At 38.7% G+C, this 26,915-nt stretch overlaps 3 protein-coding genes across 5 annotated transcripts in view; 1 reads left to right on the top strand and 2 right to left on the bottom strand.

Annotated features, from left to right (window-relative positions):
- sptbn4a (spectrin, beta, non-erythrocytic 4a) overlaps nt 1–5,879 on the bottom strand; it is a 40,976-nt gene extending 35,097 nt beyond the window's left edge. Inside the window, exons 1-3 of one of the 3 annotated variants that reach the window (XM_055198864.2) lie at nt 5,720–5,879; nt 914–1,132; nt 509–659 (exon numbers count right to left, since the gene is read on the bottom strand). In XM_055198864.2, coding sequence (XP_055054839.2) covers nt 509–631 — 123 coding nt within the window. In that variant the 5' untranslated portion in view covers nt 632–659; nt 914–1,132; nt 5,720–5,879. Of the gene's footprint in view, nt 1–508; nt 729–913; nt 1,508–5,124; nt 5,249–5,719 lie in introns of those variants that run through there. The other 2 variants (XM_055198866.2, XM_055198865.2) reach the window with 2 other exon arrangements.
- A 219-nt stretch (nt 5,880–6,098) lies between these two features.
- On the top strand, nt 6,099–8,770 carry rpl36a (ribosomal protein L36A). The gene is made up of 5 exons (XM_055198867.2): nt 6,099–6,149; nt 6,574–6,679; nt 6,766–6,833; nt 7,843–7,965; nt 8,690–8,770. Exons 1-5 carry the CDS (start codon nt 6,147–6,149, stop codon nt 8,708–8,710), a joined length of 321 nt encoding a protein of 106 aa, XP_055054842.1. The 5' UTR covers nt 6,099–6,146; the 3' UTR covers nt 8,711–8,770.
- Nucleotides 8,771–9,113: 343 nt separating this feature from the next.
- On the bottom strand, nt 9,114–26,388 carry glra4b (glycine receptor, alpha 4b). The gene is made up of 10 exons (XM_055198868.2): nt 25,981–26,388; nt 21,175–21,302; nt 16,991–17,058; nt 15,746–15,969; nt 13,824–13,906; nt 13,606–13,743; nt 12,837–13,051; nt 12,271–12,429; nt 11,327–11,431; nt 9,114–10,785 (listed from the first exon to the last, which is right to left on the bottom strand). The coding sequence occupies exons 1-10, from the start codon at nt 26,049–26,051 to the stop codon at nt 10,498–10,500; spliced, it is 1,479 nt and encodes a 492-aa protein (XP_055054843.2). The 5' UTR covers nt 26,052–26,388; the 3' UTR covers nt 9,114–10,497.
- Nucleotides 26,389–26,915: the final 527 nt, after the last annotated feature.

The raw sequence follows: 26,915 nt of genomic DNA, 5'->3' as shown, positions 1-26,915 counted from the left end.
CCAGTGCTGAATCCTCCGTTTAATATTTAAAAATTCCCAATTTCCTGAATCTACCCATCCACAACCATTGCTGAATCCGTCTTTCAATCCATCCTCAACCAATAGTGAATTTGTCATTAATCCATCCCCAGCCAATCCTGAATCAATATCTCCCTTTACATGATCTTTTCCTTTTATCCTAACATGCTTGTTTCCTTTCACCCATAATCCCTCATGGCTCTGTAGTCTTTTCCACACTTCCCAGACTAATAAGATTCATGAACTCCATTTTCCTTTAGTAACCAAGTTAATGCCATGTATATAAAGGAGAAGCAACATTAGCATTATACTCTTTGTTTTACATGGTGCATAAATTAATATAAAAATGTTTTGGTCATATGTAAAAATGGATCCATTATGTCTGCTCATAGTGTTACCTGAAAAGCAGCATTTGTATCCCTCACCTACATTTAAAAATGTTCACCTTTTCTTCCTATTCTCCCCTTTAATTTCAGCTCGTGTGACTCACCTGTTCGATCTTGGCGAGCCATTCTTTGTTGCGGGCGAGTTCGGCCATGAAGGCCTGGTGCTTCATCCATTTCCTGTGCAGCTTCTGAGCTTCATCTCGAGCTCCATCGCGAGCTGTTAGCATCCTATTGGCCTCTGAGAGCTCTGCTCAGCTACACCGCACACACACATGCACAAAGCAATGAGCAGACAGCAACGACACTGACACACACAGTCACTATCTTTTATCAGCCATTATGCACACACACATGCACACAAGCAAGAAAAATCAGGATTAGGCACTTCCAACCCAATCACGCCTGCATCCTCAATACAACACTGCAACGGCACAAAAACCTATCCACCTCCATCTAAATATACACACACACACCCCAAAAAACCTCCTGAGCAAAGGAGAGAGCAGCACCTCAGCAGAATGTGCAGCAGCAGTGGGGTCTGGAGCTCAGGGGCGGGGGTTCCGCTGGGTCCTCATGTCCTCCAGGTTAGCGTGCAGGCCCCTGCAGTTCTGCTGCAGTATCCGTGCGTCAGTCCAGCGCTCCGAACAAACAACCGGCACACGCACGCACAGGCAAACACCGATGCGTTCCGTCTCCTAGACCAATCTTCTCAACCTCGATGATTTCAGCTGTTTCCCGTAAAAAAGATCATCAGCATTATAATCCCACAAGCACAAGAAAGCAGAGAAAAAACAAAATCGCCTGTGTGTCCGTGTCAGGGTGAAGCTCCGGTTTCAGCGATGCGAGTCGCTGCACGGTCCTGCTGTCGACCTGGATGGATAGGGGGTTCGAGGGATATGTGGGAGGAGTCTTTGAGGATGTGCGTGTATGCTGGGGGGGGGGGGTGTGGGGGGGGATTTAGACACCTAAAGACACAAGTTTCCCTTTTTGAATGAGCTCACACACTCACAAACATCTGGGCTGCGGATAATCTGACGGCTGCGGTCATAGCAAACGGACACGCGTGTGCTTTTGTGTGCAAATTCTCATGTGCTCTAGTGTGATTGCAGTGCAGCATGCTGCAGTCTCTCTCTCTCTCTCTCTCTCTCTCTCTCTCTCTCTCTCAGTGCAGAGCGGAGAAAAACGCCTCAATCCTATCAACAGACTTTACTGCAGTGCCTTAGAGTGAGGGAGGGCGAGAGAGAGAGAAAGAGAGAGAGGCAGAGAGAAAGAGGTAAAATAAAGAGGGGGTGGAAGATGAACATGAAGGGGGTGGAAGAGAGAAAAAGAGACAGAGAGACAGACGAAGATAGAGAACAAGGTAGAAATAGAGTGCCACAGTTCCAGCACAGGATGGTACATAGGTGGAAAAGACAGAGCCGAAATTCAAAAAGAGTAAAAGCAGGTGAAACACTTCATAAATGGCAATAAAAAGAAGAAAGAAAGATGTTAGAAGATGAAGTGGGCGACATTTTTCAGTGTCACATGGGACATTTAGCTGCACCGTGGGGGCGAGTGTGTGTGCGTGTGTTGGTGGACAGTAAGAATAGGAGAACAGATTGGTTTAGAAAACAACCACAGGGATGCTAAGGCACTGGAGGTCATAGCCTCAGCAGTAGTGCTGGGTAGATGCCACACAGAAAAGAGGGCACAGAGTTTGTTTGTGTGTGTGTGTGTGCGCGCATGTGCATGTATGCATGTAAGGCCACAACATTGGAAAGAAAAATTAGTGTAAGTTACATTTGGGCAACGAGTGAAGGAGGCAGACGGCTGCACTGGACCGAAGACGTGGGTCATGTAATTACAAAGGTCAAAAGGAAAACACAAATGGTTCAATGAGGGATATCTTGATTGTGTGTGTATACGGCAGCTGTCATGATTTGCAAACAGCTGAGTGAGAAAAGAGGAAAAGACACATGCTGCCAGAGTACAGCTTCCTCCAGTTTAAAGGGATAGTTCACCCCAAAATGTAAATTCTCTAATCATTTACTCACCCTCATGGTGTTACAAACATTGTATACATTTCTTTGTTCTGATGACCACAAAGGAAAATATTTTAAGGAATGTTTGAATCCAAACCGATCATGAGCCCCATTGATTTTGAGGAAAAAGAATATTATGGCTGTAAACGGGGCTCATAAAACGTTTGGTTACAAACATTCCTCAAATTTGATTCCTTCGTGTATTTTAGAAATTAGTATTGTAGTTTTCAAATATGGGATAGTTATCACAAAGGTGCTGTCTGTTTATTTTCCGAACAGAATTCCATTACGCTGCCTATGAAGTCTGTCTGAATGCGTTTCCTTTAGCTACCTTTATGCTGCGTTTACACCAACCGCGTTTCAGGCGCCTAGTTTGCCGATTGAACAGTTTTAATGCATTCGCGCGTCTAGAGCGAAGTAGTCCACTTCTTGTGGGAGGGGCAAGTGCTATGCAGTTATCGGTTTGCAAGATGGCTGATGTTGATTGTGCATTTATCGAGAGAGTGACCAGTTTGTATTTAGTCACCTTACTAGGGTGAAAATAAACGGTGCGGGTCGATAAACGTCGCGTGACTCAAAAGACTCAAAAAAACTTACCAGGTTGCCCAATGTCCTCACTGACACACTTCCAAGCAAGGTTCTTTTTATTCCTGTCTCTATAGAAATAAGAATGTGTGTCGTATAGCTCCGGGTTACTGCTCACGGACAATTTCAAGCATTCCTTCGTGTTGAATGAGTGACTCCGGGCGGGGCTGCCGCCACAGCACCAAGCAGGCCCCTGACTCAAAAATCCGCCAAAGTTCAAATTTTTCAACTCGGGCGTCAGCCGCAAATTCGTGTCAAATGTAAAATGCACAAAAAGCATCATTAGCGCATAGCGTGCCAGACGCTCAATTCGCGTTATTCGCACGAACTAGGTGCGCGAATGAGGCGGAATTGTGTCTACTGCACCGCACCAAACGCCTATTACGCCTATTGTAAACGCAGCATTATGCTGCCAAAGTCAGCTGCCTTAAAGGTATAGCGGAAGATTTTCTTTTTCCGGGTGGATCATCAAGACTATCCCAGTTGTCAATCATTCTGGTGATATGTTTACATAAGGCTGTCGTACGTGCTTGTCCCTAGGTTTGCTTTCTGCACATGTGCACTTTCAGGTGTATATGTGTGGTGGGCTCCGTTTTCAGACATTCATTGAAGCTTGCGTTCTCACCGTGTTTTTTCGAAATGTCTGAGGGTCGCAAAAGAAAAAGTGTCTACGAATTGTATGACAAGAAGAGAAAAGCATCTGAAGAAAAAAAAAGACAAGAGTGTTTTTGGGAGAATATTTCACATGCTGGCGTGCGCTATAAGCACAGGTTGGGCTTTCCACTGATGTCACGAAGTTTCTACTTGACAGGTAAAGTTTGGCATGCTATTTGGAGAAATCTATTTAAAATCACTGCTAGTAAAAGTTGATGTAACTATGATTAGCGATGCTAGTTCTGGCACAAGTCACGAACCACGCAGACACGGTAAACATCTCAATGTATGAGCCATGCCGGCAGCAACTTATAAACAGAGCGGAGAGAAGAGGCTCGTGCATGCTCTCTCTCGTGCACACATTTAATAGGCGTTCCCTCTCGGGTAGGGTGACCATTTGTGCCATTCTTCCCGGACGCATCCTGTCCAGGATTTCGGCGCGTCTTCCGGAAGTTGTATTTGTCGACCGCATACGTCATAGAGGATTATTATTATTATTATGGAAAAACAACTGTTACATTTTAAGGTAAGAATGAAACTACGATTGTATGTCTTGTTTTTAACTGAATGGCATATGCGGTCAACAAATACGACTTCTGGAAGACGCACCGAAATCCTGGACAGGGCGCATCCGGGAAGACTGGTACGTATGGTACTCTCGGGAGCAGGTAAAGTGTTGCGCATGTGCATTTTTTTTTTAAATTCGGGAAAATCTTCCGCTATACCTTTAAGCCTCATTCAGGCCACCAGTGACTTTCTCGCTGTGTGTCACCCCTCTCCTTCATGAGGCATTTCTAAATTTGGTTGTCATAAACAAATGAGTACTGTCCACTCCAATAACTGATGAGAGAAGGATGACTTGAACTCCACTGCTTATTTCCCATTGGTAGTCGCTCCCGAAAATGGCTCATAATTTGCATAAAGTTAAACTTTTCTTAACTTTCTTGCGCCGCTGAACACGCTCATACGGTCGCCAATGGTCACTTTCGCTCGTGTCGCCGGAAGCTGCCAAGCTTGCATTGAAATGAATGAGATTGCGTCACTCTGAAAGAGGTTTGAGGCTCGAGGTTTCGGACGCGCCCCACCAAGGTTATCAACAATTAGAAGACCCTCCCCTTTGTAAAAATAACCAATAGCATTTTGTTAAAGCAGCAGTTGGCAGAATGATTATGTCTTCTAATTTTGTCAATGCTTTGGAGCACAGTATTTTTAGATCCTTAAAAAAAATCAATTTTGACATTATGGGGACTTTAAGCCTAAATAATAAATGGGGAATAACCCAACACAAACTTTCATAGATTTAATAAAGCAATGTTTCCATTCTGTTCTGATGTTTTCTGCTTCTAATTCAATAGATGAATATACACAGTTCTTATCACAATCCCAATAAACTCCTAATGTAAAACTGTAGCAATTAAGGCATAAATAAGGTTACTAGCATAAAATAAACCAATATTTACCTTCTGTTTGGATGCCAACAAGAACGTATTCATCGTTGGTGTACACACTGTGTGTAGAGGATTCTCCAGTTTGGCGCCCTAATCAGCTAAGCTAATTAGCTAAGCATCAATTTTATCATCCAGAACACAAACACTACAATATGTCGAAAATATGGTATTAGGAATGTCATGTCAAAATGAATTTAAAAATATGTGACCCTGCCTGTGAAAACCCAGCTAAAGTTATTTTTTTGTGATTTACCGTTTCCTTTTCTACATAAAATCCTCCTAAATAATATAAAGACCATTCTGTGAAAATATAACCTTGATATCTTTGATATTGTAAAACCACATCAAAGATTGAAATCAATAAGTAAAATCAAATTAACATCCTTAGCCTATCTCGTGTTTAGATTGTGAGACTTTAGATTGGATTTCATATACAGGGTCTCATATATGTAAAAATATACATAGCAATAAAAGCTGCAGTTTGCAATCGCGATCCGTTTATTATTTAATTGACACGTGTATTATTTCCATATAAAGGCAAACAGAGTTGTCACACTTGCTAAAATGTAGGAATGTTTCATTTTGTTATTTCTGCACACACACATACCTTAAAATATTCGGCGTAGAAAAAGGAATTGTCCAAGAAACAAAAGATACAGCTGACCTTTTGACACCATATGGGTTAAGTTGTCTCTGACGTCTGTCCCACACACTGTTAGCTGAACGTTTATTGGCCGCAATTGATAGTCTGGCTTTTACTGACAATAAAACAAATAGGTATCATACAATTATTATTCACACACCTGAAAATGCGTTCTGAATAATAATATCGAGATAAAATGAAGTAAATGTGTTCAAAATGTAGCGTGTAAATTAAAATGTTTGCTGTTATCATAAATCTTCAGGATGTTTTCTGCTAATCGACCGCTAGGTGGCAGCATCACGTAAAGGGAACAGCGCGGCGCGTGACCCGGTAATAATGCAGTGAGTGACGTCTGTTCTTCCTCTTTCGCTCCTGCGCCGCGAGGGCAACCATGGTACGTAATATTGTTCCCGTGGAGTTTCTATTAAAATCTGTTTTAATCCTCAATTTCTAAACATCCTACACACAAACAAACTGTAACATTAAACTCTATATTCCTTGAAGACTATTATAAATGTTAAATGGGACAGTTTGTTGAAAGGATTATACGATTTTCTCATCTTTTAGCAGAAGACCCAATTCCTAATGTAGATCTTGCCGTTTAGCCACATATGACTGAAATGTGACAATGTTAACACAACGGCAGGTTTACTGTGTTTCATATGCATTTACCTATTAATCGTGGTTGCAATCATTTTTATATCGTTATAATTTACACAGAAACGGCAATGTAGTTAGCGCAATGGCTAGTCCTGCTAGCCGTTCTCATGTTGTATAACCAGCGGTTTAGCTTGTTCACATCGTGCGTTTATCTGCAGGTGAACGTACCGAAGACCCGCAGGACTTACTGCAAAAAATGCAAGAAGCACCAGCCACATAAAGTGACCCAGTACAAGAAGGGCAAGGACTCTTTGTACGCCCAGGGTAAGTCCTGAGATCTTGAAGTTAACCAGCAGTACAGACTTGAAGTTATTGACGAATTAACACACTTTATTTGTGCGTTATTACAGGTAAGAGGCGTTACGACAGAAAGCAGAGTGGTTATGGAGGACAGACAAAGCCTATTTTCCGAAAGAAGGTAAATGAAGCTAATAATACACGAGCGTCTGTATGTTTGGTGTAAATGTGCCTGAAAATTGATCTGTAAGTGGTACAATTAAAGATGTTATATGTGATTAAATTGTAGTTATTGGGCCTTGACATGTTTACGTAATTGCCTGTTTTTATACATTTGATTCCATTTTATGTGATTAAGTTGTAGTTATTGGGCCTTGACATGTTTACGTAATTGCCTGTTTTTATACATTTGATTCCATTTTACTACAGTGCATTAATTCCTGTAGTTAAATTTATATTGTATTGAGTTAGCAGTACAAAGATAATGGGTTTCATCCCAGTGATCACACACATGGTGACAAAATGTGACCCTGTTTGTGAAAACCAGGCTAAAGTCTATCAAGTTTATATTTTCACAGAGTGCTGTTTACATTATGTAGGATGATTTGTGTAAAAAAAACTAAATCTAAATGAATTTAGATGGGTTTTCACAGGCAGGGTCACACATGTATACCTTGAATGCATTAAGAAAACCATCTGCCAGATCCAAAAATGCAACTAGGCAGTATGATCCTAATACTGGTGTATAATACACAGGGTTCCCACATGTCATGAAATTTCTGGAATATCTTGGAAATTTAAAAGTCTGTTTCAAGTGTTAGGTTTTTTTGTCCAAATCATAGAATATCAGGTCTATCCAGTTGTCACTTTAAATTTTAGTGTCCATTTATCAAAATGGGTCCAGGGCTTCACTGATTTTAAGTGAGACTACAATCTAAACGGGTGTTAATTGGCTTTTTTACACCTTTCAGGCATTTGAGCTAAGTTTTTATAAACTCGTGTACACTACATCATCCAGACTCATGGCATCCCGGACATAGGTCATGGAAATTCGGCCTTTTAGTCAAAGTCATGGAATTTGACATTTTGCTTAAAGTGGGAACCCTGAGTACATATAAAACAACCTGTCAGTGTAGTGTTTATGATAGTGTGTTTTGTATACATTGCATAATTTGTTCATTTCTTTGTAGGCTAAAACCACAAAGAAGATTGTGCTGAGGCTGGAATGTGTGGAGCCCAACTGCCGCTCAAAGAGGATGTTGGCCATCAAAAGATGCAAACATTTTGAGCTGGGCGGAGACAAAAAGAGAAAGGTGAGAACAACACGCATTGTCTGGCCAGACTTCACTTCTTTGATTTGGATTTACTGGTTTATACTAACAGTTGTGATATCAGTTATGCTATGAAACACATGTGAAAGCTATCAGAGTATCTTCTGATAATCTAGAGAGATCTTTGATATATTAATTGCCAGATACACTTGACTTTAGAGTTATACAAGGAAAGTGAAAGACAGATTCTGGCAGTAAACTTGTAAGACAGAACTGCTAAGAAATCTGATTTAATTGACTATTTTTAGTGTTGTAGATATTTGGTTTGTCCCAACATTAAATCATATATGTCGGGAAGTTGCTGTCTGTAAGGATAGTCTCTTAAAATTATAAACGGTTATCTAATAATGACAAGGAAGAGAGAAAGAGGTCTGTTAAAATCATAAATGGTGGACCTGGTACTTAATTTTATTGTCTATAATATGGAACGATATTTGTTAGTTAAGACCAGTAATATGATTCTGAATGTTATAGCTTTAGTGAAAAGCTTAAGAGGAATCTGTTTTTAGGTCTTTTATCTATGTGATTTATATCTTCTGTATGTGTTTGAATGGGTTGGATTTAAGGTACAAGGGCCTCTTGTTAGATGTTCACCATGGTGTATGTGATTAATTTTAAGTGGTACAGAGAGTTGAACCTGGACAGAGCTTTAAGAGTTTTCATGGCAGGATTTTTTTTAACCTGTCTCTTTCTGTTTTCTTTACAGGGCCAGGTCATCCAGTTCTGAGCTGGGCCAAATGCTTCTTTTGTGGTTTACCATCACTGTCAATAAAAGCTGTATACAGTTTATGTTGTCTCTCTTTTTATTGTGCATCATTATTAAAACAGCTTTACAGTAAGTCGTGCACACTCTTATCCTAAGTTTTTCTGTAACTGCAAATTTCTTGTTTTATTTGACTGTTATGAATCAAGTATCCCTGTTGTGGAAGATGATAAAACAGAATGAGACAATATGCCATTTGTTTATAAAAAAGTTAAGGAATAATTACCTGCAGTTGAAGTACAATATTAAGTCCTTAAAACTTAAAAACTTGGAGCAATCGAATAGGATTCACAACTCGACCAACATAAATAATACTTGTTTAAACCTCAATTGATTTTTTTTTTACTAGGCTTCATTTGTGAATTAACATTTTAAATGTATCCCTGGCTTTGTCATGTCTCACTTAAATTTAAAGCTGTGACTCGTATGAAAATAGCTGCTAGGTTAACCATGCAGCTACTGGTTGGACTTTATTTACCAATGGTACCTAGAAAGTGAAAATGGGACGGTTTCCCAGACAGGGTTTAGATTATTCTAGTACTTGGTCTAAGTTATATTAGGACATTTAAGTAATTTTTACAAACATACCTTACAAAAAACGTTAATGGTGTGTATCTTGAGACAAAACAGTAAGTACAAAATGTTTAAATGAGGGCACCTCAGACATTCATTTTAGTCTGGAAATAGGATAAGCCCTGTCTGGGGAACCGCCCCAATATATTTAACATCTTTACTAAAAAATCTGCCATAAGAAACCAAATAAACTAAATTATTCTATTATAAACAGCCTAACATGTGCAAACTGCGACCTATAGCTTTTAGACTGAAGCTCTGTCAAATTCAGCAAATACACTAAGGGGTGGTGTGTTTTTTTCCCCATACTACTATGCATGTTTGAGCTGCCTTGATTTAATAACACCTTGTCCTGACATCTCAACATAAATCAGTGCTGTTATTTTGTCTCGAGATGCATACGAGTATTGTTTTTTGTAAGGTAAAAATTACTTAAAGGGGACATCATATGAAAATTTGACTACTTCCATGTTTAAGTGCTAATTGGGTCCCCAGTGCTTTTATCAACCTAGAAAATGTGAAAAAGATCAACCCAGTAACTTAGTTTTGGTAAACCATTCTCTGCAAGCATGTGAAAAAATAGGTTGTTGAAATTTGGCTCCCCTTGTGATGTCAGAAGGGGATAATACCACCTCTTAATATGCACTATCCAACCACGGCACTGACATTTAGTGCAGAGATCAGCTCATTTGCATTTAAAAGGACACACCCTTAAACAGCACATTTTGGGTCAGACCTACAATGTGGACATTTTAACATAACCCTGTCTGGGAAACCACCCCTAAATTTTGATTTTGATCGTTGTATAAATGTGGTCTGGAACACATGCATATAAACTCACTCATGCAGAGAGAGTGTCACTTTTGTTTAACCAGTTTGATTTAGTCCTACACATGGGGAGGTACACTAATCTCATACACATACTGTAGGTCAGGGGTAGGCAACGTCGGTCCTGGAGTGCCGATGTCTTGTAGATTTTAGCTCCAAACCTGATAAAACCTCACCTACCTGTAGTTTTCAGGTGACTCTTTAGACCTTGATTAGTTGTTCATGTGTGCTTGATTAGCACTGGAGCTAAACTCTGCAGGACCTCGGCACCCCGACAGACGTTGCCCACCCCTGCTGTAATCTCACAAAATAGGATCCTGGAAAGGGAAAAGTTTGGGGTTCACACAATCTTAGGGTCGCAGGTTAGCATGAATGTCCTCGTGTCTAAGAACTTTGTACGTGAGCCAGTAGAAGACATTAAAAACAAGGAAGCTAAGAGGGAATACAGCTCGTGAGATAGTGTCGATCCGTTTTGCCCGCTCCACAAAACGGCGGCGGATGTCGAACAGCACGTGGCCAGGCGGTAGTCCTGCAAACAAGGCGGCGGCCTCAGAGAGAGGCCCGTCCCCAGATAGAGAGCTGTCAATCCCGTATCCCATAAAGTACAAGTCCTGATTATGCAAAGCTAACTGCTCTTCCTAAAAATAAAGAAAAATGACAATATATTAAAAATGGTAGCACATCATGAGAATGAGCATTTTATTATTGGTAGGGGCAGAAGTGTATCCATAGTAGAATTCCCCTTCAAAATACACAAGGTGTAATAAACTAATATGTGTAAATATAATACTTGATATATACGTTTAATATTTTCTTTTAGGCTATATTATACACAATATATCATAAAACACATGATTAATTAATGTTGACAATCATAGTTGTAATATGGGCAGTTTCCTGGACAGGGTTTTGGTCTAGTCCTGGACTAAAATGTATGTTTCAGCTGTCTTAACTGAAATAAATCAGTGCCATTGTTTTGTCTCAAGATGCACACCAGTATGTTTTATATATATATATAACTAATGCCTAGTCCTGGCTTAATCTAAACCCTGTCCAGGAAACTGCCCCATAGTGTATAAACAAATCTTTGAGTTGTAAATTCACTATATAATGCATACTTTATAGTACATCATTTGGGACACAACTACACATTAGTATACACTTTATGTGGTTGCATACCCGTACACAGGCGCAGCAGTGGCGTTGTGCATTTTTGCACGGTGTGCTCCCTGAAACATTGTTGCTTTTGTTTTTCATCTCTGCTCCTGCAGCTTGACAACAGGCCTAAACGCAACACAAAAGGTGTTTAAAAATGGATTTGAATTATTTATTCAAAATGATAAAATATTCCCTCTCTGTGCATTGTTCAACAGACTGACTGCTGTGAAATCATGCACACTAACAGGGTCAGAATGTAACTTTAAAAATCTCAAATGGAAATGCAAATTTTTACAGTAATATCTCATTTGATAAGACATAAGTCTGCAATTTTGCACATCAACACACACACATAAGCTTTGGTAAAAAATGTTTCAGTGTTAGATGTGGTCAGTTTGGCGTTTGTGTTGAATCACATTGTTTACAGGTCATTGCTTTGGGTGAGTTATTGCACACAAGATACAAAAATATGACCAAACAGCCCATGTGAAGTAGAGTGTGCACATTATGCACGTATGTGTGTATTTAATATGTACATTATGTAAAAGAGCCTGAGTGCACTAGTATGTTTGCATGCCTAATAGCAACGTGAGGAGGCACAGTGCCACCAACTCATCCACTGAGTCTCTCTCAAACACACGCTGCCCTCCTTCGCAAACACAGATTGCCCTGCAGGGCGATGGAGGGAAGATGAAGTGCTCTGCCGTGCTGGTTTAGTATGCCATGATGTTCTCGCAAATAAAGAGATGATCAATGGAGAAAAGGAAATGGCTGTATAGACTGATACTCCCAAGAGAAGTCTGAGAATAGGCTTATAAGTTATTATAATTATACGTATTTATTTAATTATAAGAATTATAAGTTTGACATGATATTACAGGTGAATGAACACAGGGACATAGGGAGTCTCCATTATCACCCAAATGTGTGCATGTGACAGAGGAAAACTCCTGACTGACACTTACAGCTCTGCAGCGCTGCTCCTCTCGCAATTTTTTCCTGAGTCTGAAAAATTCTTTGTGTTGTCGAGAAACAAAATTGACAGCCGCGTACTCCAGCAAAGCAGCAAAGACAAACAGCAGGCACACTGCCATCCAGATGTCAATGGCCTTTACGTAGGACACCTGTAAGGTCAGCAATACAATACAATCAATACAATACAGGATAACCCTGCTGAAAAAAACAATAAAACGAATACAGAAAATTCTAATGGTTTTATTGGTTTTATTGGGAATTGTATTGGTTCTAATGGAATATGGCCCAAAACACACTACAGTGTAGTGGTTTTAATGGTAAAAGCTAATGGTTCCTATTGGTATTTTAATGTAAACCATTAGAATTTTCTTTAATGGTTTTATTGTTTTTTTCAGCAGGGAAGTGTCTGTAACATGAATAAACTTAATAATATAGTAGTCTAATAGCTAATTTATGGAACATAGACTTCCAGAGATATAATTGCTGTTTGTGTGAACAAAGTGACAATTCAGTCAGTTTCTGATGGTTATACTTGATGACTTAGGTTATCTCGTACCTTAGGTAGTGATGCTCTGGATCCAGAGCTCTGTGTTGTCATGGTAAGAACTGTAGTAATGCCCAGCCCAACACGAGCCGGAGCAGCATCCATGTTGATCCAAAAGGAGATCCACGACAGGATGACTGTTAATAGGCTGGGGATGTACATCTGGATAAGGTAATAACCCATCTGCCTCTCCAGATGAAACTTTACCTCTATGCAGGTGAATTTACCTGGATGAAACATAATCATGGTATGCAGCAAAAGTAAATACAGCACATATCAGTGGTACTTCCTACACAGTCAAAAATAAATGGCCAAAAAATTGGGTTGGTGCCCTTTTAAAATCACCCGCTGGACCTAAAGAGTTATAGTGCCTCAGAGGTACATATTGGTACCAAATGTATACATATCTGTACCTAAATGGTACATATTAAGACCTTCTTAAAGGGGACTGTTCCAGTGACAGCTTGAGATCATTTTTCTTGACAGTGAAAATCATCACTATTCACTTTTGAATGTCTGAATGTAACTTATTCAGCAGTGTTTGTGCTATGGACATAAATGATAGGACGAAAAGAGATGTGTTATCATTTTAAAGGCATTCAGATATTGTATAGTGTTTATTTTTTGTGAATGATAAAACAAAAAAGACTAAACCAACCAGCACACATAAGCTGAAGGAAATGCCTAAGCCATAGAAATATAATTGAAACTTGGGGACAGGTCTGAAGCCGACAACCACTTAGAAAACCTAAGCTTATGCAATGATCTTTGAATAGTGTACCGGTGTTGTAGTGTTTTGTACAGTATCCCAGGTCTTTCTCCTCCTTTAGGACAAACTGGGGCAGCACAAGATCTTCAGCCACTTGCACTGGGCCGTCATCCAACCACTGAAATATCAGATCATTCATAGTGTAGCCAACTGAACAAAAAGAAAGAGAGTGAGTCATGGGTATATAAAAAAGGGAAAGGTAAAAATGTGAATAGTTGAGAATGTCTTACAGCTCTCTAACTGCATAGTGCAGGTCTGTATGTCCATTGGGAAATTTTTCAGATTCATAGGACATGAAAGAATCAGAGTAAGCCTAAAGAAATATAAAAGAGAGAGTATTGTGCCTAGATGCATAAAGCAATGCTTCACAGGTTATTTTGCCTTAGAAATAACTCGTATATGTTTCAAAAGCTACAGTATGTGTATATTGCAAACACAATCTCACAGCAATTCACATTTATTTTTTTAATGAAGCAGCTTACTTGAATAATTATTTGTATATTTTGTACAATCTGCATTCACTTCAGTGTCATTGGGTTTAAGGGGAACACTGTAAAAAAAGATTTGTTGGATCAACTTAGTTTAAAGTTGGTTGCCTCAAAATTTTAAATTAATTCAATTAAAGGTGCAGTGTGTAATTTTTAGAAGGATCTCTTGACAGAAATGCATAATAATATTCAAAACTATATCATTAGGGGTGTATAAAGACCTTTCATAATGAACGGTTATGTGTTTATTACCGTAGAAAGAGACATTTTTATCTACATACACTGAGGGTCCCCGTACATGGAAGTTGCCATTTTGTGCCGCCATTTTTCTATAGAAGCCCTTAACGGACAATTTTTTTTACTAAGTTGACATGTTTGTCCGGTGGCGGCTACCGTAGCTTCTCTATGTGTTTCAAAAGCGAGGGGTGAGCAGTGGATTAAGCCGTTGGTTGCAATTCGCAACCTCACCACTAGATGTCACTAAAATTTACACACTGCACCTTTAAAGGCAGGGTCCATAAATTCTCTGAAAGCATATGTTGATATTTGAAATCACCTAAACAAACACAACCCAATAGAATATGGACCTTCTGTTGATAGACCTGCCCCACACATACACAACCCAGGCAACGATGTCGGTTAGTGGACACGCCCTTTATTGGCTACAAGTGTGTTTTGGTACTTGGCTCGACTCTCTTTTTCAAAGCATTTTTCAGATATCGTGCACTCCGCCTTTAGAAAGTATATTAGTTAATTTAAACTAATATTTTTAAGTTGCATTAACTCAAAATTAAGGCAACTAGGTAACTTACTTCTTTAAGTTAAACCAACTTTTTCACAGTGTAGGGTTATTATTGCTTTTTTTAATAATTCAATGCTTTTGCATTAAATTATACATTGTACGAATTAGCTAAAGTAACCGAAAAAAAATATGAAATTAAGTTGTCATTGTCACTTTAAAGTAGTAATAGTCCTCATGTTTTTAAGTCATAACCTCTTTTTTGTGCTCTTGGTTGCGAATAACTAGCCTAAAGGATTAAATGAAGTTGAGTATTATGGCTTTGGGTCCCATCTGGATTGTTTGAAAGCATACTGTAGGTGATGCACTCTGCAAAGAAACAGATATTGTATTGGGTGAAAATGGCTTCAGTTCCCCTTAGGACTGCATTGCATGTAGGTGGAAGACAGAGAAGAAGAGAGAGAGAGAGAGAGTAATATGAATGTAAAGGCAAAAGCTAACAGAAGATGTGTTACCAGTCCTTGTCATCTATTCACAGTGAGTAAGGACACATACTGAGCAATACTAACAGATGTTTACTGACCCATTTGAGAGGGACCAGTTTAAGTAAACATTTTAATTTAAGCATTTGCCAGATACTCGCATAATCTCATGCCTAATCAGAGTTAACTGTTAAGGGAGTGTCTTGCGTGTATTTTGTGAACATAAGCGTCTCTTATATCATAAACGATTTTGACGCGTGTGCAACAAACACATATTTTGAAAATGCAACCAACACACATGACACTCCGAACACTTATTTTGAATTAGCGCCCCCCGGATGAGCAGTCATGAGCCGCCACTGCACTAAACTCTCTCACAATTCCATCTTTCCTATAATAGTTTGGGATTATTTCAGAAACCTCTGGAGGGCGGTATAGTGCACCTGATGCTGTAAAGCACATTTCCATTCTGGAAAATCCTCAGCAGTTTGTTGTCCGTGGTGACCTCGTGAAAGTTGGCGCCTTTCTCATTGGCAAAGAACAGATCTGGCTTCCAGATGGAGTCCAGCATGGATGGGTCTAGATCCAGAGAATCATCTGGATATTCTTTATATGCCAACCGTGGGTCGTTCCACTGCTGCCGTAGAAAAACATTCAGCCGGTAGTCCTGAAAAATTCAGATTTAAATCATGAGATGACTTTTATAGAGTTGAAAACATAAGTGAGAATTAATTATTGAGTGTGGGAATAAAAGTGAAATGGTTTGTGTTAAATTAATTATTAAAGGTATTATTCTCATATGTTTGGATACATCCTTTTATTTCATTGTTACACAGTGTTTTCTACACTATCACCAAATGTAAACAAATAACATCTAAAGATTTAATATTGATTAATTGGTCAATGAAAAAAACAAGCTTAATTTTTCTTTAAATAGGTTAAATGCATATTTTTTTCAGTCAGGAATAATGTGTTTTGAAAAGCTGTATTAATTAAACATTTTTAACAACAGCACATTTTCACACATTTATTAAATGCAGTATCCATTTTGTTTTTTTGTTTTGCTGGCTGCTACTAGGACTGTGGTACAGAAACTATAATCACAATTTTAAAAAATCATCACCAGAGGCTGTGTAAAACTTATAGTAGAAAACAAATAATAATTTTTTTTTTTTTTTTTGAATAAAGCCTTTATTTAATTGAAATGCCAGTTTTTAATTTGACCTTCTGGTCTTCCAACAAAACCATCTGAAATTGTACAGCTGTGTTCTAGTCTAGTGATCATATTTAATTAATTTCAAAGCAGATCAGTAGGCCTTTAAAACCAAGATTATAAGCAATGTTAAGACAAATTTCAGATTGACAGGTTCCTTAATCATTTAGTTCTCTTCTTTGACACTGTAATCAAACATATCTCCTATGAGCATATTTTTAATAATGACAAATATCCACCTGTCATTCAAAGCAAGGCTAAAGAAAATAAGTTTGATGGCTCCTCTGTTGCCTCTCTGTAATATTAATGGACATTAATCTAATATATACTGACAGGTGCGTGTGTGTGTGTGTGTGTGTGTGTGTGTGTGTGTGTGTGTGTGTGTGTGTGTGTGTGTGTGTGTGTGTGTGTGTGTGTGTGTGTGTGTGTGTGTGTGTGTGTGTGTGTGTGTGTGTGTGCGCGCACGCGCGCATACCATAGTGGTCTCTGTGACAGAGCCGAAGCTGTTGATGAATATGTTGCAGGTGACATTAACAGGAGGTCCTGAAAAAAGATAAAGTTTGTAAGAAAACAAACTAATTTCCTACTCTCTCTCACACACACACACATCGCATACCCCTTTGACACAGACAAAATATGAAAATCTGAAAGCCAAATGGGTGATTATCGCGAAATTAGACTTGCGAGGTGACATGAAACATTTTGATAATAAAAGTAAATGCTATCGAAATAATAAGTATACAGTTATAAACATCTCTTCATGTACTATTTTGCACATGATTTCAAATGACATCATACAAACCAATTTTGTTGTTTATTTCTACATTTAAGGGGAAAATGTTCATTACCGCAACGTGTCCATGACTGGATTTGGGTTCTTTGACATGGAAATATTTATAATTAAAAAATCTAAAAAAATAAATAAAAAGCTTCAGTGCATGTTAGGCTACTGTAAACATTTACAGTAAAGAAACATGTGGTGTTTGGTGATCATTGGTAAATGTAGTGACAATAATTAGGAATATAAATGTGTCCAAGACCAATTTTCTCATCCTCCACAACAATTTTCAAACATTGTTTAAGCCCTCAAGGAACTAACATTTTCAAAAAAAATTGTTGGAAGGGACATAATGGACTGTGACACTCAAGGTAACAGGTAAGCAGTTCTTATTTTTCTCTCCATATAAAAGTAAAAAAAAAATTTACCAAGACAACTTTTTAGTTCTCATTACCGAAACATGAGTTTGTAAATGCATATATTTAAAGCTCCCATACTTTCTGTGTTTTTGAAGCTTGATTGTGTTTACAGTGCGCAATATATTACATGTGTTCATGTTTCATGTTTAAAAAAAAAACGCGGTATTAGTCACATAATTTACATATCTGTATAGCGCTGGTTTCACTGTGCTAAAAATGCGCTGATGTCTTACTTGTTCTATGAAGTCCCTCCTTCAGAAATACGTAACGAGTTCTGATTGTGTAGTTTTGTTTAGTGTGTTGGAATTCGACAGCAGCTTAGCTTGCCGTTAGCTTAGCTGGCGACTGAAGTATTCCTGTGGGCGGAGTTTAGTCAAAAAACAGTTTTATTGACTTCATTAAAGCAGGTTGAGGGTTGTAGTCCAAAACGGCAGTTCGCTGTAGGCTTTAAAAGGCAAATTCTGTTAAAGAAAATATATTGCCTGGCAATGAACTTTGAGCTTTATCATTTTACAGGAATATTTATGCTATTATAGCAACATTACACACTAACTAGGGTTTAAAAAATGGGACCAGGAAGAACGTGACCTTTAATGTAATATCATGTTGCGGTAATGATAATTTTTGATATGATAATCTAAAAAAATGTAAATAATTCTATAGGAAATATTTTTAAATCCTCTAAAAATAATGATTATAGTAAGTTCATAAGAAGAAATCTTATATGTGCAAAAAAATTGGCTCAAGGGCTTTTTAAAAATTATGATGCTGGACACCTTTTAAATCTAGATTTCGTGAGAATCACCCAAATGTATAAAATCTCGTATATATTCTTAATCACAAAAAATACTGAAAACCTCAGTTTGATGACAAATTTTACATAATAGAATAAAAAATGTCTTTTGCCATTAATAACAATATAGTTTCCATGCCATAAAATTCAGAAGATAATCAAAAGATTGTTAAATAAAAATTACAAGTGACAATCTAAATGAAAGCATTTTCAGTAGTGTCTTCTTTTCCACAAATGAACTGCTTCATTCGCATTGACAGACTTGTATATGTTGATTTATTTTTTGATATGTTTAATTAACACACAGTTGCTGTGAAATGTCTGTGGTAAATATTTAATGCCAATGTTTTATTTATTGACAAAACATCCATAACATTAGTGATATTTATAGCTGATCAGAGGGGACGCTCCCTTGCACGCCCTGACAGCCACATGTCTGATGTAGAACACACATGAAATATACAAGAGCTCGGAGACACCCACAGATAGAGAGAGACAGCACAGGAGATATGACAGAGAGACAGAAAAAAAGAAAGAAAGAAAGACAGATTTAGGTCTTTGGGTTAACATATTCGGCCAGACAGCAAGGCACATTACATGGCCTTGATGCCAATGGAGGAATGTCCATCAAAGATTCTCACAGAGGCTGTTGTGACACATTTTACAGAGCGAAATTTATCCTGAGCTGACAGCCGTATCCTGCACGTTTCTGAATTCATCCTCATCACCATCCAAGGTTGGGATTCTGTGCTACGTTCGGTCTGTTTCTGTTCGGCATGCCTGTCCTTTCCTCTTGTTGAATGTTGACTCTGTCTAAAGGTGGGGATGTTAAAAAATAGACTGGAGAACCCATGGGGGGGGGGTCATATAGTTTAATGAGCTCTTATGTTGCTCTGTGTTTCTAGCTGCAGCACTTTTTCCTCTTTTATCACATGTGAAGCTCAGAACGTAAATATACTTTCTGCTGAGGACATCCTAATATCACACATTTGTCTAAAAGATTAAGCTGCAGTAGCGTTTTTTGCTTCTGTACTGTGTGTGGCATTATATGACTTTTCAAAATCACCGAAATATAATTGAATAGAAAGAAAGTGAAGTGAGAGAACAATGAAAAATAACACTGAACGACTCTGAGTCAGCAGTTAAAATCCTTTCTGACTGACTTCCAGAAGTCCCTAGGCAGTGAGATTTATTACATATAGAAGGCCCTATTCTCCAGTACCAATAACCTCTCTGAAAGAACACAAGGGCCCTTGTTTGTTTGTATATCTACATTTACTGAAATACAATAATAATGGAGGTCTCTGAGTATTAACCATATCTATTACTGTACAAAAATGTCTGCCTTAAAGGTCACTTTCTTTCTAATCCCATTTTTTAAACCCTAGTTAGTGCGTAATGTTGCTATAATAGCATAAATAATACCTGTAAAATGATAAAGCTCAGGCGATATAATTCCTTTAACAGAATTCGCCTTTCAAAGCCTACAGCGAACAGCCGGTTTGGACTACAGCCCTCTACTTCCTGATTGAATGACGTCAGTTGAACAGTTTTTTACTCAACTCCGCCCACAGGAATACATCAGTCGCCAGCTAAGCTAACAGCAAGCTAAGCTGCTGTCGAATCACAACACACTAAACAAACTACACAATCAGTACTCGATACGTATTTCTGAAGGAGGGACTTCATAGACAAGGAAGATATTAGCCCGTTTCGAGGACAGTGAAAACAGCGCTATAGAGATAAGTAAATTGTGTGAAAAATAACGCGGTTTTTACATGTTATATTGCACACTGTAAACACAATCAAAGCTTCAAAAACACAGAAAGAACGGGACCTCTAAATAGTAACTTGAAATAACTTGCAAAACTAAAAAAATGAAAGGACCGAAAACTAATAGTCTACTTTCACCAACATACACTGATAATGTTTCACAATTATCAACAGGTTACTGGACACTTAAAATCACCAATTGTCCAAAGCTGTCACTGGGGCAGTAGCAGTAGGCTACCCTTAAAAAAGGTCATGATATGTAGCATTTAGTACAAATATGTTAGCCTGGCTAACACCAGACCAGACTTGCAGCGTAAATAAATTGGAACGCAAGGCAGCATGGGGAAACCCAGGCTACCAATAAGTGCTTTTAAGGTACCAATATGTACCTTTGATATACTAATATGCACTTTTTGGAACCAGTTTGTTCCTCTGATGTAATAATGTGAACTCGAGAGGTGCACTTTTTGGAAAGGGCATATTAGTGAATAAACAACCCCTAATTATTTCTAAAGTAAAATGAGTTAAAGGTGCTCTAAGCAAATTCACGCGTTTTAGACCATAAAACATTTTTTGTTACATACAGCAAACATCTCCTCACTATCTGTTTGCTGCAAACTGTAAAAAAATGCGATCTCAGACAGCCCAGGCTCCACAAACTGCAATAAAACACAGTGGCCAAACCTAGCACCACGAAACATAACAAAGTGTTCCAGCCAATAAACGACAAGAAGGATTTGGGGTTGGGGGTTGGGCGTGTTCATGAAAGCACGGAAGGGAGGGGGAGGAGTTAGCTATGCTCCGTTAGTTTGAAAACAGTTCAAACATCAACAATAAATGACGTCTCGCAGATTCGCTTAGAGCGCCTTTAAAGCAGTTTGAAATAGATTGTATACCTTTAAAGTTAGGCCTGATCCGAGCATCATATCCTGATGTCTTTCCCATTAGTTTATCCAGGAAATCGGATGGAGACATGGGCTTTACCCTGGTGCTGGGAGATTTTAGCTCTTTACTAAACACACACCTGAAAGAGACAGAAAATGATTTCACCCAACAAATTTCCCTGTCATATAACAGATTTCGTTTGAAATACAGAACTTGTAAACTGCATCTGTTTAGCATTTTTCTCATTTGTGACCCTGTCAAATCCAGGCTAAAGTCTTATAATCTAATATGAGATGAGCAGCAACAAAGTTTGAGTTCACGCAGTGAATTCACATTCATTTCAATCTTTGACATGGCCTTACTCAGTCAGCATTAAAGATATCAAGGTTAACGTTCTTTCCTTTTATGCTGGATGGTTTTATGTAGAAAACAGTAAATCACAAAAAAAAAAGACTTTAGCTGGCTTTTCACAGACAGGGTTACATTTTAAACTTTCTGTTCCATTGTGTTTTATATTTAAAGTTCTTAATAAGTTTAGGAGAAATTTGTTAATGTTGTAACAATCCATTAACAGTTTTTCATGGCACTCTAGTGACAAGCTTAAGCTGTGCTTCTGTGCTTGAGCTCCACCCTAATGGACTGTTATTATACTGAATTATATGAACCAGCTAACCTGTCAAATACTTTAATCAATAATTTATTGAAATGCTCACTTAAAATGGGTAGCATAGATTCCCCAAAAGTTTATTTATTTATTTATTTATTTATGCTATTCCAGCATCTGTGGCTATGCACTCTAAAAAATAGTGCTAAAAGTGATTCATAGGGGAACCACTTAAGTGCTATATAGCAACTATGTAGGTCATGTTGTGCAGACGGTTTCATCGGACGCACGTGATACACATCTGGATCCGAACCTTACTTCCGGTTTCGTTTTTTTAATGGTCTGACTAAACTGATCTCTTGAACAAATGCCTCGTAGAAAATAACAAATGTTTTGGTTTCCTAGGTAATCAATGTTCTGTTTTTTTCTTGTTATATAAATAAACTACGTTTAAAGTACTTTGTTGTTATTTATTCTTAGCTGAGTTTACCGGAAGTTACATGCGGACCGCGACAGCCGCTTGTTTATGTTGTTACTGCTGAAACGGTCTATAGTAGTGCTATTGCACCACTTAGGGTTCTATATAGAGGTGGTTTCATTGGACTAACGCACGTGGTCGCGGCTATGCGTCTGGACGTAACTTAACTTCCGGTCTCTGTTTGTTTAAAGAGCATCTATTTTATTGCTAAAAAAATTAAATTTTTGTAGCTCCAGATATACTGCTTTCGTAGGGTGACCATATGCGCCATTCTTCCCGGACGCGTCCTGGTCAGTATTTCGGGTACGTCTTCCGGAAATCGTATTTGTCGACCGCATATGTCATAGAGGATTATTATTATAATTACAGAAAAGCAACCGTTACATTTTAGGGTAAGAATGAAACTACGATTGTATGTCTTATGTTTTTAATTAAATGGCGTATGCGGTCAACAAATACGACTTCCGGAAGACGCACCGAAATCCTGGCCTGTACGCATTCGGGAAGTATGGCACGTATGGTCACCCTAGCTTTTGTCAAACGCATTGATTTTGTACAAAACTCATCGATCTGGGAGGCGCTGTTTCCCTGATTGGCCAGCTGGTCTGTGCGTTGTGATTGGCCTGAGTGCATCTGTGACGTCGGCCGGGGATGTGGCGCTCCTTGCCATGTTTGAAAGATTTGCTCACAACGCAATGCTGACAGGAGTTAACTTACAGGCTGAGTCAGAAGCAGGTGGAATTATGATAATGTCTGTCTTTTCTACATCACCAATCCCAGGAAGTAAACCATTGCCTACAATCCGTGTGTTTGTTGTAGTCCAAGAAAAGAGATTTACGTTGAAGACGATAACTCACATCATCGTTTACTTTGGGGTATGTACCTTTTGCATATCGTTAACATGTACTAACACACACTTACACACCAAAGGAAATGTAAATCGTGAATCGGACCATAGTTGCTCTTTAATAGCTAGTGGCTAAACTGAACTCAGGAACAAATACCTTGTTGAAAATAACAAATGTTTTGGTTTCCTAAAGACGAGGAGACTGCGATCGTGGTTCACCGCTATGTGAAGGGAGGTTTGGCAACCGATCTGTAGTTAAGATTGTATACAAATAGTACACGTTTTACATAGTAACATTAGCTCAGTGTAGTTTTTTAATGTACTTCTTGTTTATTTTGCTTGTTATCAGAAATAAATTACTCTCAAAAGGACTTTATGTTATTGATTCTTTGTAGAAGTTTACCGGAAGTTAAGTTTGTTTCACGAAAGCCATTTATTTATGTTGTTACTGCTGAAAACGTTTATTAGTGCTAGTGATGTAGTACTTGAGTCGGTCTCGGAACCGATTTCTGTTTTCTCGGACTCGTCTCGCACTTGTTCTTACAAAGACTCAGTCTTGACTCCATCTCGGACCACAGTGGGAGGAGAAGGACTCCTAATTTCAGACCGAGTCCTCGAGACCAACAGATTTTTTTATGTTTATATAAAAAACCACACAACACGTACGGACATTATTTGAAAATGACATCCCATGGTGCAATGCAAAGATACTGCCATCAGAGCCGTTTATTTATCTCTAGAAAAATAGGCAGAAGATGATGCATGTAGGGAATTTTTAATGATAGTAAAAGCTTAGTCCATATTAAAACGTTAAGACCCCTACTGAAAAATCCAGCTAAGACCAGCATAAGCTGGTAGCTGGTTTTAGCTGGTTTAAGGTGGCACTAGCAGGTTTATGCTGGTCCTCCCAGTCTGACAAAGCTGGTCATGCTGGTGGGACAGCTGGTCTTCCAGCCTGACCAGCTAAGTCCAGCTAGACCAGCTTAAAAAGGGACCAAAACACAGCTAGACCAGCTTGCTACACCAGCAAAACCAGCTTGCTACACCAGCAAAACAAGCTAAAACCAAGCTGGGAGACCAGCTAAAACCAGCTCACCAGCTTATGCTGGTCTTAGCTGGATTTTTCAGTAGGAACTGCTCCTCTAAACAATTCCCAATCTAGCTTAATCTGTAGGCCTAACTGTTGATTATTAACTGGGGTGATATTAAATCATGAATATGACAACTGACATGTTTTTATGGTCTTGGTCTCGACTCGGTCTCGATTCCTAAAGGACTCGGTCTCGACTCAGACTTGCTTCCTCAAAGACTCGGTCTTGACTCGGACTCGACTCTATTTGAAAACCAATGAACTCTGTCTCGACCCTTCAAAGACTCGGTCTTGACTCGGCATAGGTGGTCTCGTCCCCATCACTAATTAGTGCTATATAGCCCTTAAAGTGGTTCCACTATGATTACAAGCCAGTGAATCACTTTTAGTGCACAATTTTTTAAAGAAGTGTATTCATGTCAAGAACCGATTAAACCTACGCACAAGATGATCTTTAGACGGTTTCATCGGATGCACTCACATTGCCGTGGTTACGAGCCTGCCCCAAAGTTAACTTCCAGTCTGGTTTTGTTTCTTTGTCTGGCTAGTGGCTAAATTGTCCTCAGGAACAGAAATAGATGTGAGGAAATGGTGAGTATGGATCAGCCCTTTGCGTTTTGGCAGCCAGACCCGAATTTAAGGATCTGTAGTTAACATGACTTTATTCAACATTACCTCAGTGTAATGGTTTATACGCTAAGTTATTTACTGGTTATTTATTTTGCTTGTTATCAGAAATAATCTACTACAGCCACTTTGCTGTTATTGATTCTATGTGGAGGTCAACCGAAAATGAAGTTTGGGCCACAAAAGCCTTGTTGTTGCTCTTGGAACCATATATACACACGCTGGGGAAAGGACAATTTGACATTTTTACCTAACATGCACATCTTTGGGCGGAAACCTGAGATCTCAGAGTAAACCTAAAACAAAAAAAACACAGAAAGACCTCCCATCCCACCCGAGTCTTGAACCAGGGACCATCTTGTAGCAACATGCAACCCACTGAGCCACTGTGCCTCACACTCATCCTTTCGGTTTAGTTGTAGGTTGGCAGTGCAACACAAAGCGATGACATGTCTGTTGGTCTAATTGTGGTTGGTTGTATTTGTTAATATTTTATTAAGTGAGAGTTAAGTAAAAGTCTAAGCAGAAAAAACAACAGCTCTATCTCTTTCTCTCTTTCTCTCTTTGACGTCGTAACCCCCACACTTTAAATCTCCTTCCATATTTAGAGAAATTTTCTGGTCCAGTTCTTCTTCAATTTTCCTGTCTGTTCGTGAGCAGAACTGTGTCAAATTCAATTTGTGAAAGTATGAACTCGCTTTCGCACAACAAATAGGGAATCAAAATGAGACACACAATAAATTCATCCTCAGGTGAATCTCAGAAGCCCTTCTATTCCCATTCTAGAACATTGACTTGTTCCAGAGAGTGCAATAATAATGAAATCTCATTCCAACTTGAATAAATCTGTACTTTTAGTGACAGTAAAAAGAGCTGTCTCTACGTCTCAACCTCATATTTCCGAGACCCCGATACAAAACGCTAACAAACACCCAAACAAACACACAAACAGAAACATAAGGACGCTCCCCCGTATTAAAATAAACCCATCGTCCATGAAGGCTGACTGACCATGCATGCACAAACACATACAAGTACAGAAATATAAACATTGCGGCAAACAGAGGACATTACATGTACACATCAGTGACACTTGCATTTTTCTATATATTATGACCTATAAAACCTCTTTTTAATTAAAGCCATAAAGTCACACCTGTGAAAAACTCACCTGATGACCCCTTCAAACATCCACCAAACCAATAAAAGCTCCAACAGGACCCTCCACAACAGAGAAAACATCCTTTCGGTCCTCAGCTCCCTTTTATCTCCTCTGGTGTCCTGCGAACGCTCAATAAGCAGATGATGTGCTTTGGAGGGGCAGGATGCCCATTCCGATGCTGTCTGATCTCTCCTCCACTACCATCTGACTGAGCACCGCATCCCCAGACGGGTACACTCAGAGATGTGCGCGTAGAGGGTCTTTCTGCTCATTCTTTCTCTCTCACTGGCCACACGCAAGCCTGAGGTGCTGTTATACAGTAGAATGGAAAGAAGGCAACAGGGCGTAAGATGTGTTTAAATACTTGTATCAGAATAAACAACTGTGACACGACTCTACCTGAGGGGCTCCAGATTGACATCGCAGGACGCACTGCAACAGAGGGCAAACATCTATCCATCTTTATTTTTATAAAGCTGCTTGTGATCTGCATTCTTGAGTACATTTACATTTATGCATTTAGCAGATGCCTTTATCCAAAGTGACATACATTTATATACTTAAGATAAACTCTCAGAAAAAAGGTAGATGAAGGTACGAAAGTTGTCACTAAAAGTACACTTTTGTACTAGGTACATAAAAGGTGCATAGTGGTAGGAACACGCTGGTACCTTAGAGGTTAATTAATACCTCAAATGTACATATCTATATCTAAATTGCACATATTAGGACTTTTTAAAAGGTACATATTAGGACCTATTAAAAGGTAGTGTCCCAGTGACAAAAACTTTTTTACCTTTTTTCTGAGCGTGTAGTATATTTATGACTAATATGTACACTCACCTAAAGGATTATAAGGAACACCTATTCAATTTCTCATTAATGCAATTATCTAATCAACCAATCACATGGCAGTTGCTTCAATGCATTTAAGGGTGTGGTCC

This window comes from Misgurnus anguillicaudatus, chromosome 22 (genome assembly GCF_027580225.2).
Source record: "Misgurnus anguillicaudatus chromosome 22, ASM2758022v2, whole genome shotgun sequence".
Classification (NCBI taxonomy): Eukaryota; Metazoa; Chordata; class Actinopteri; order Cypriniformes; family Cobitidae; genus Misgurnus; species Misgurnus anguillicaudatus.
This window is presented reverse-complemented; position numbering and strand designations above follow the sequence as displayed.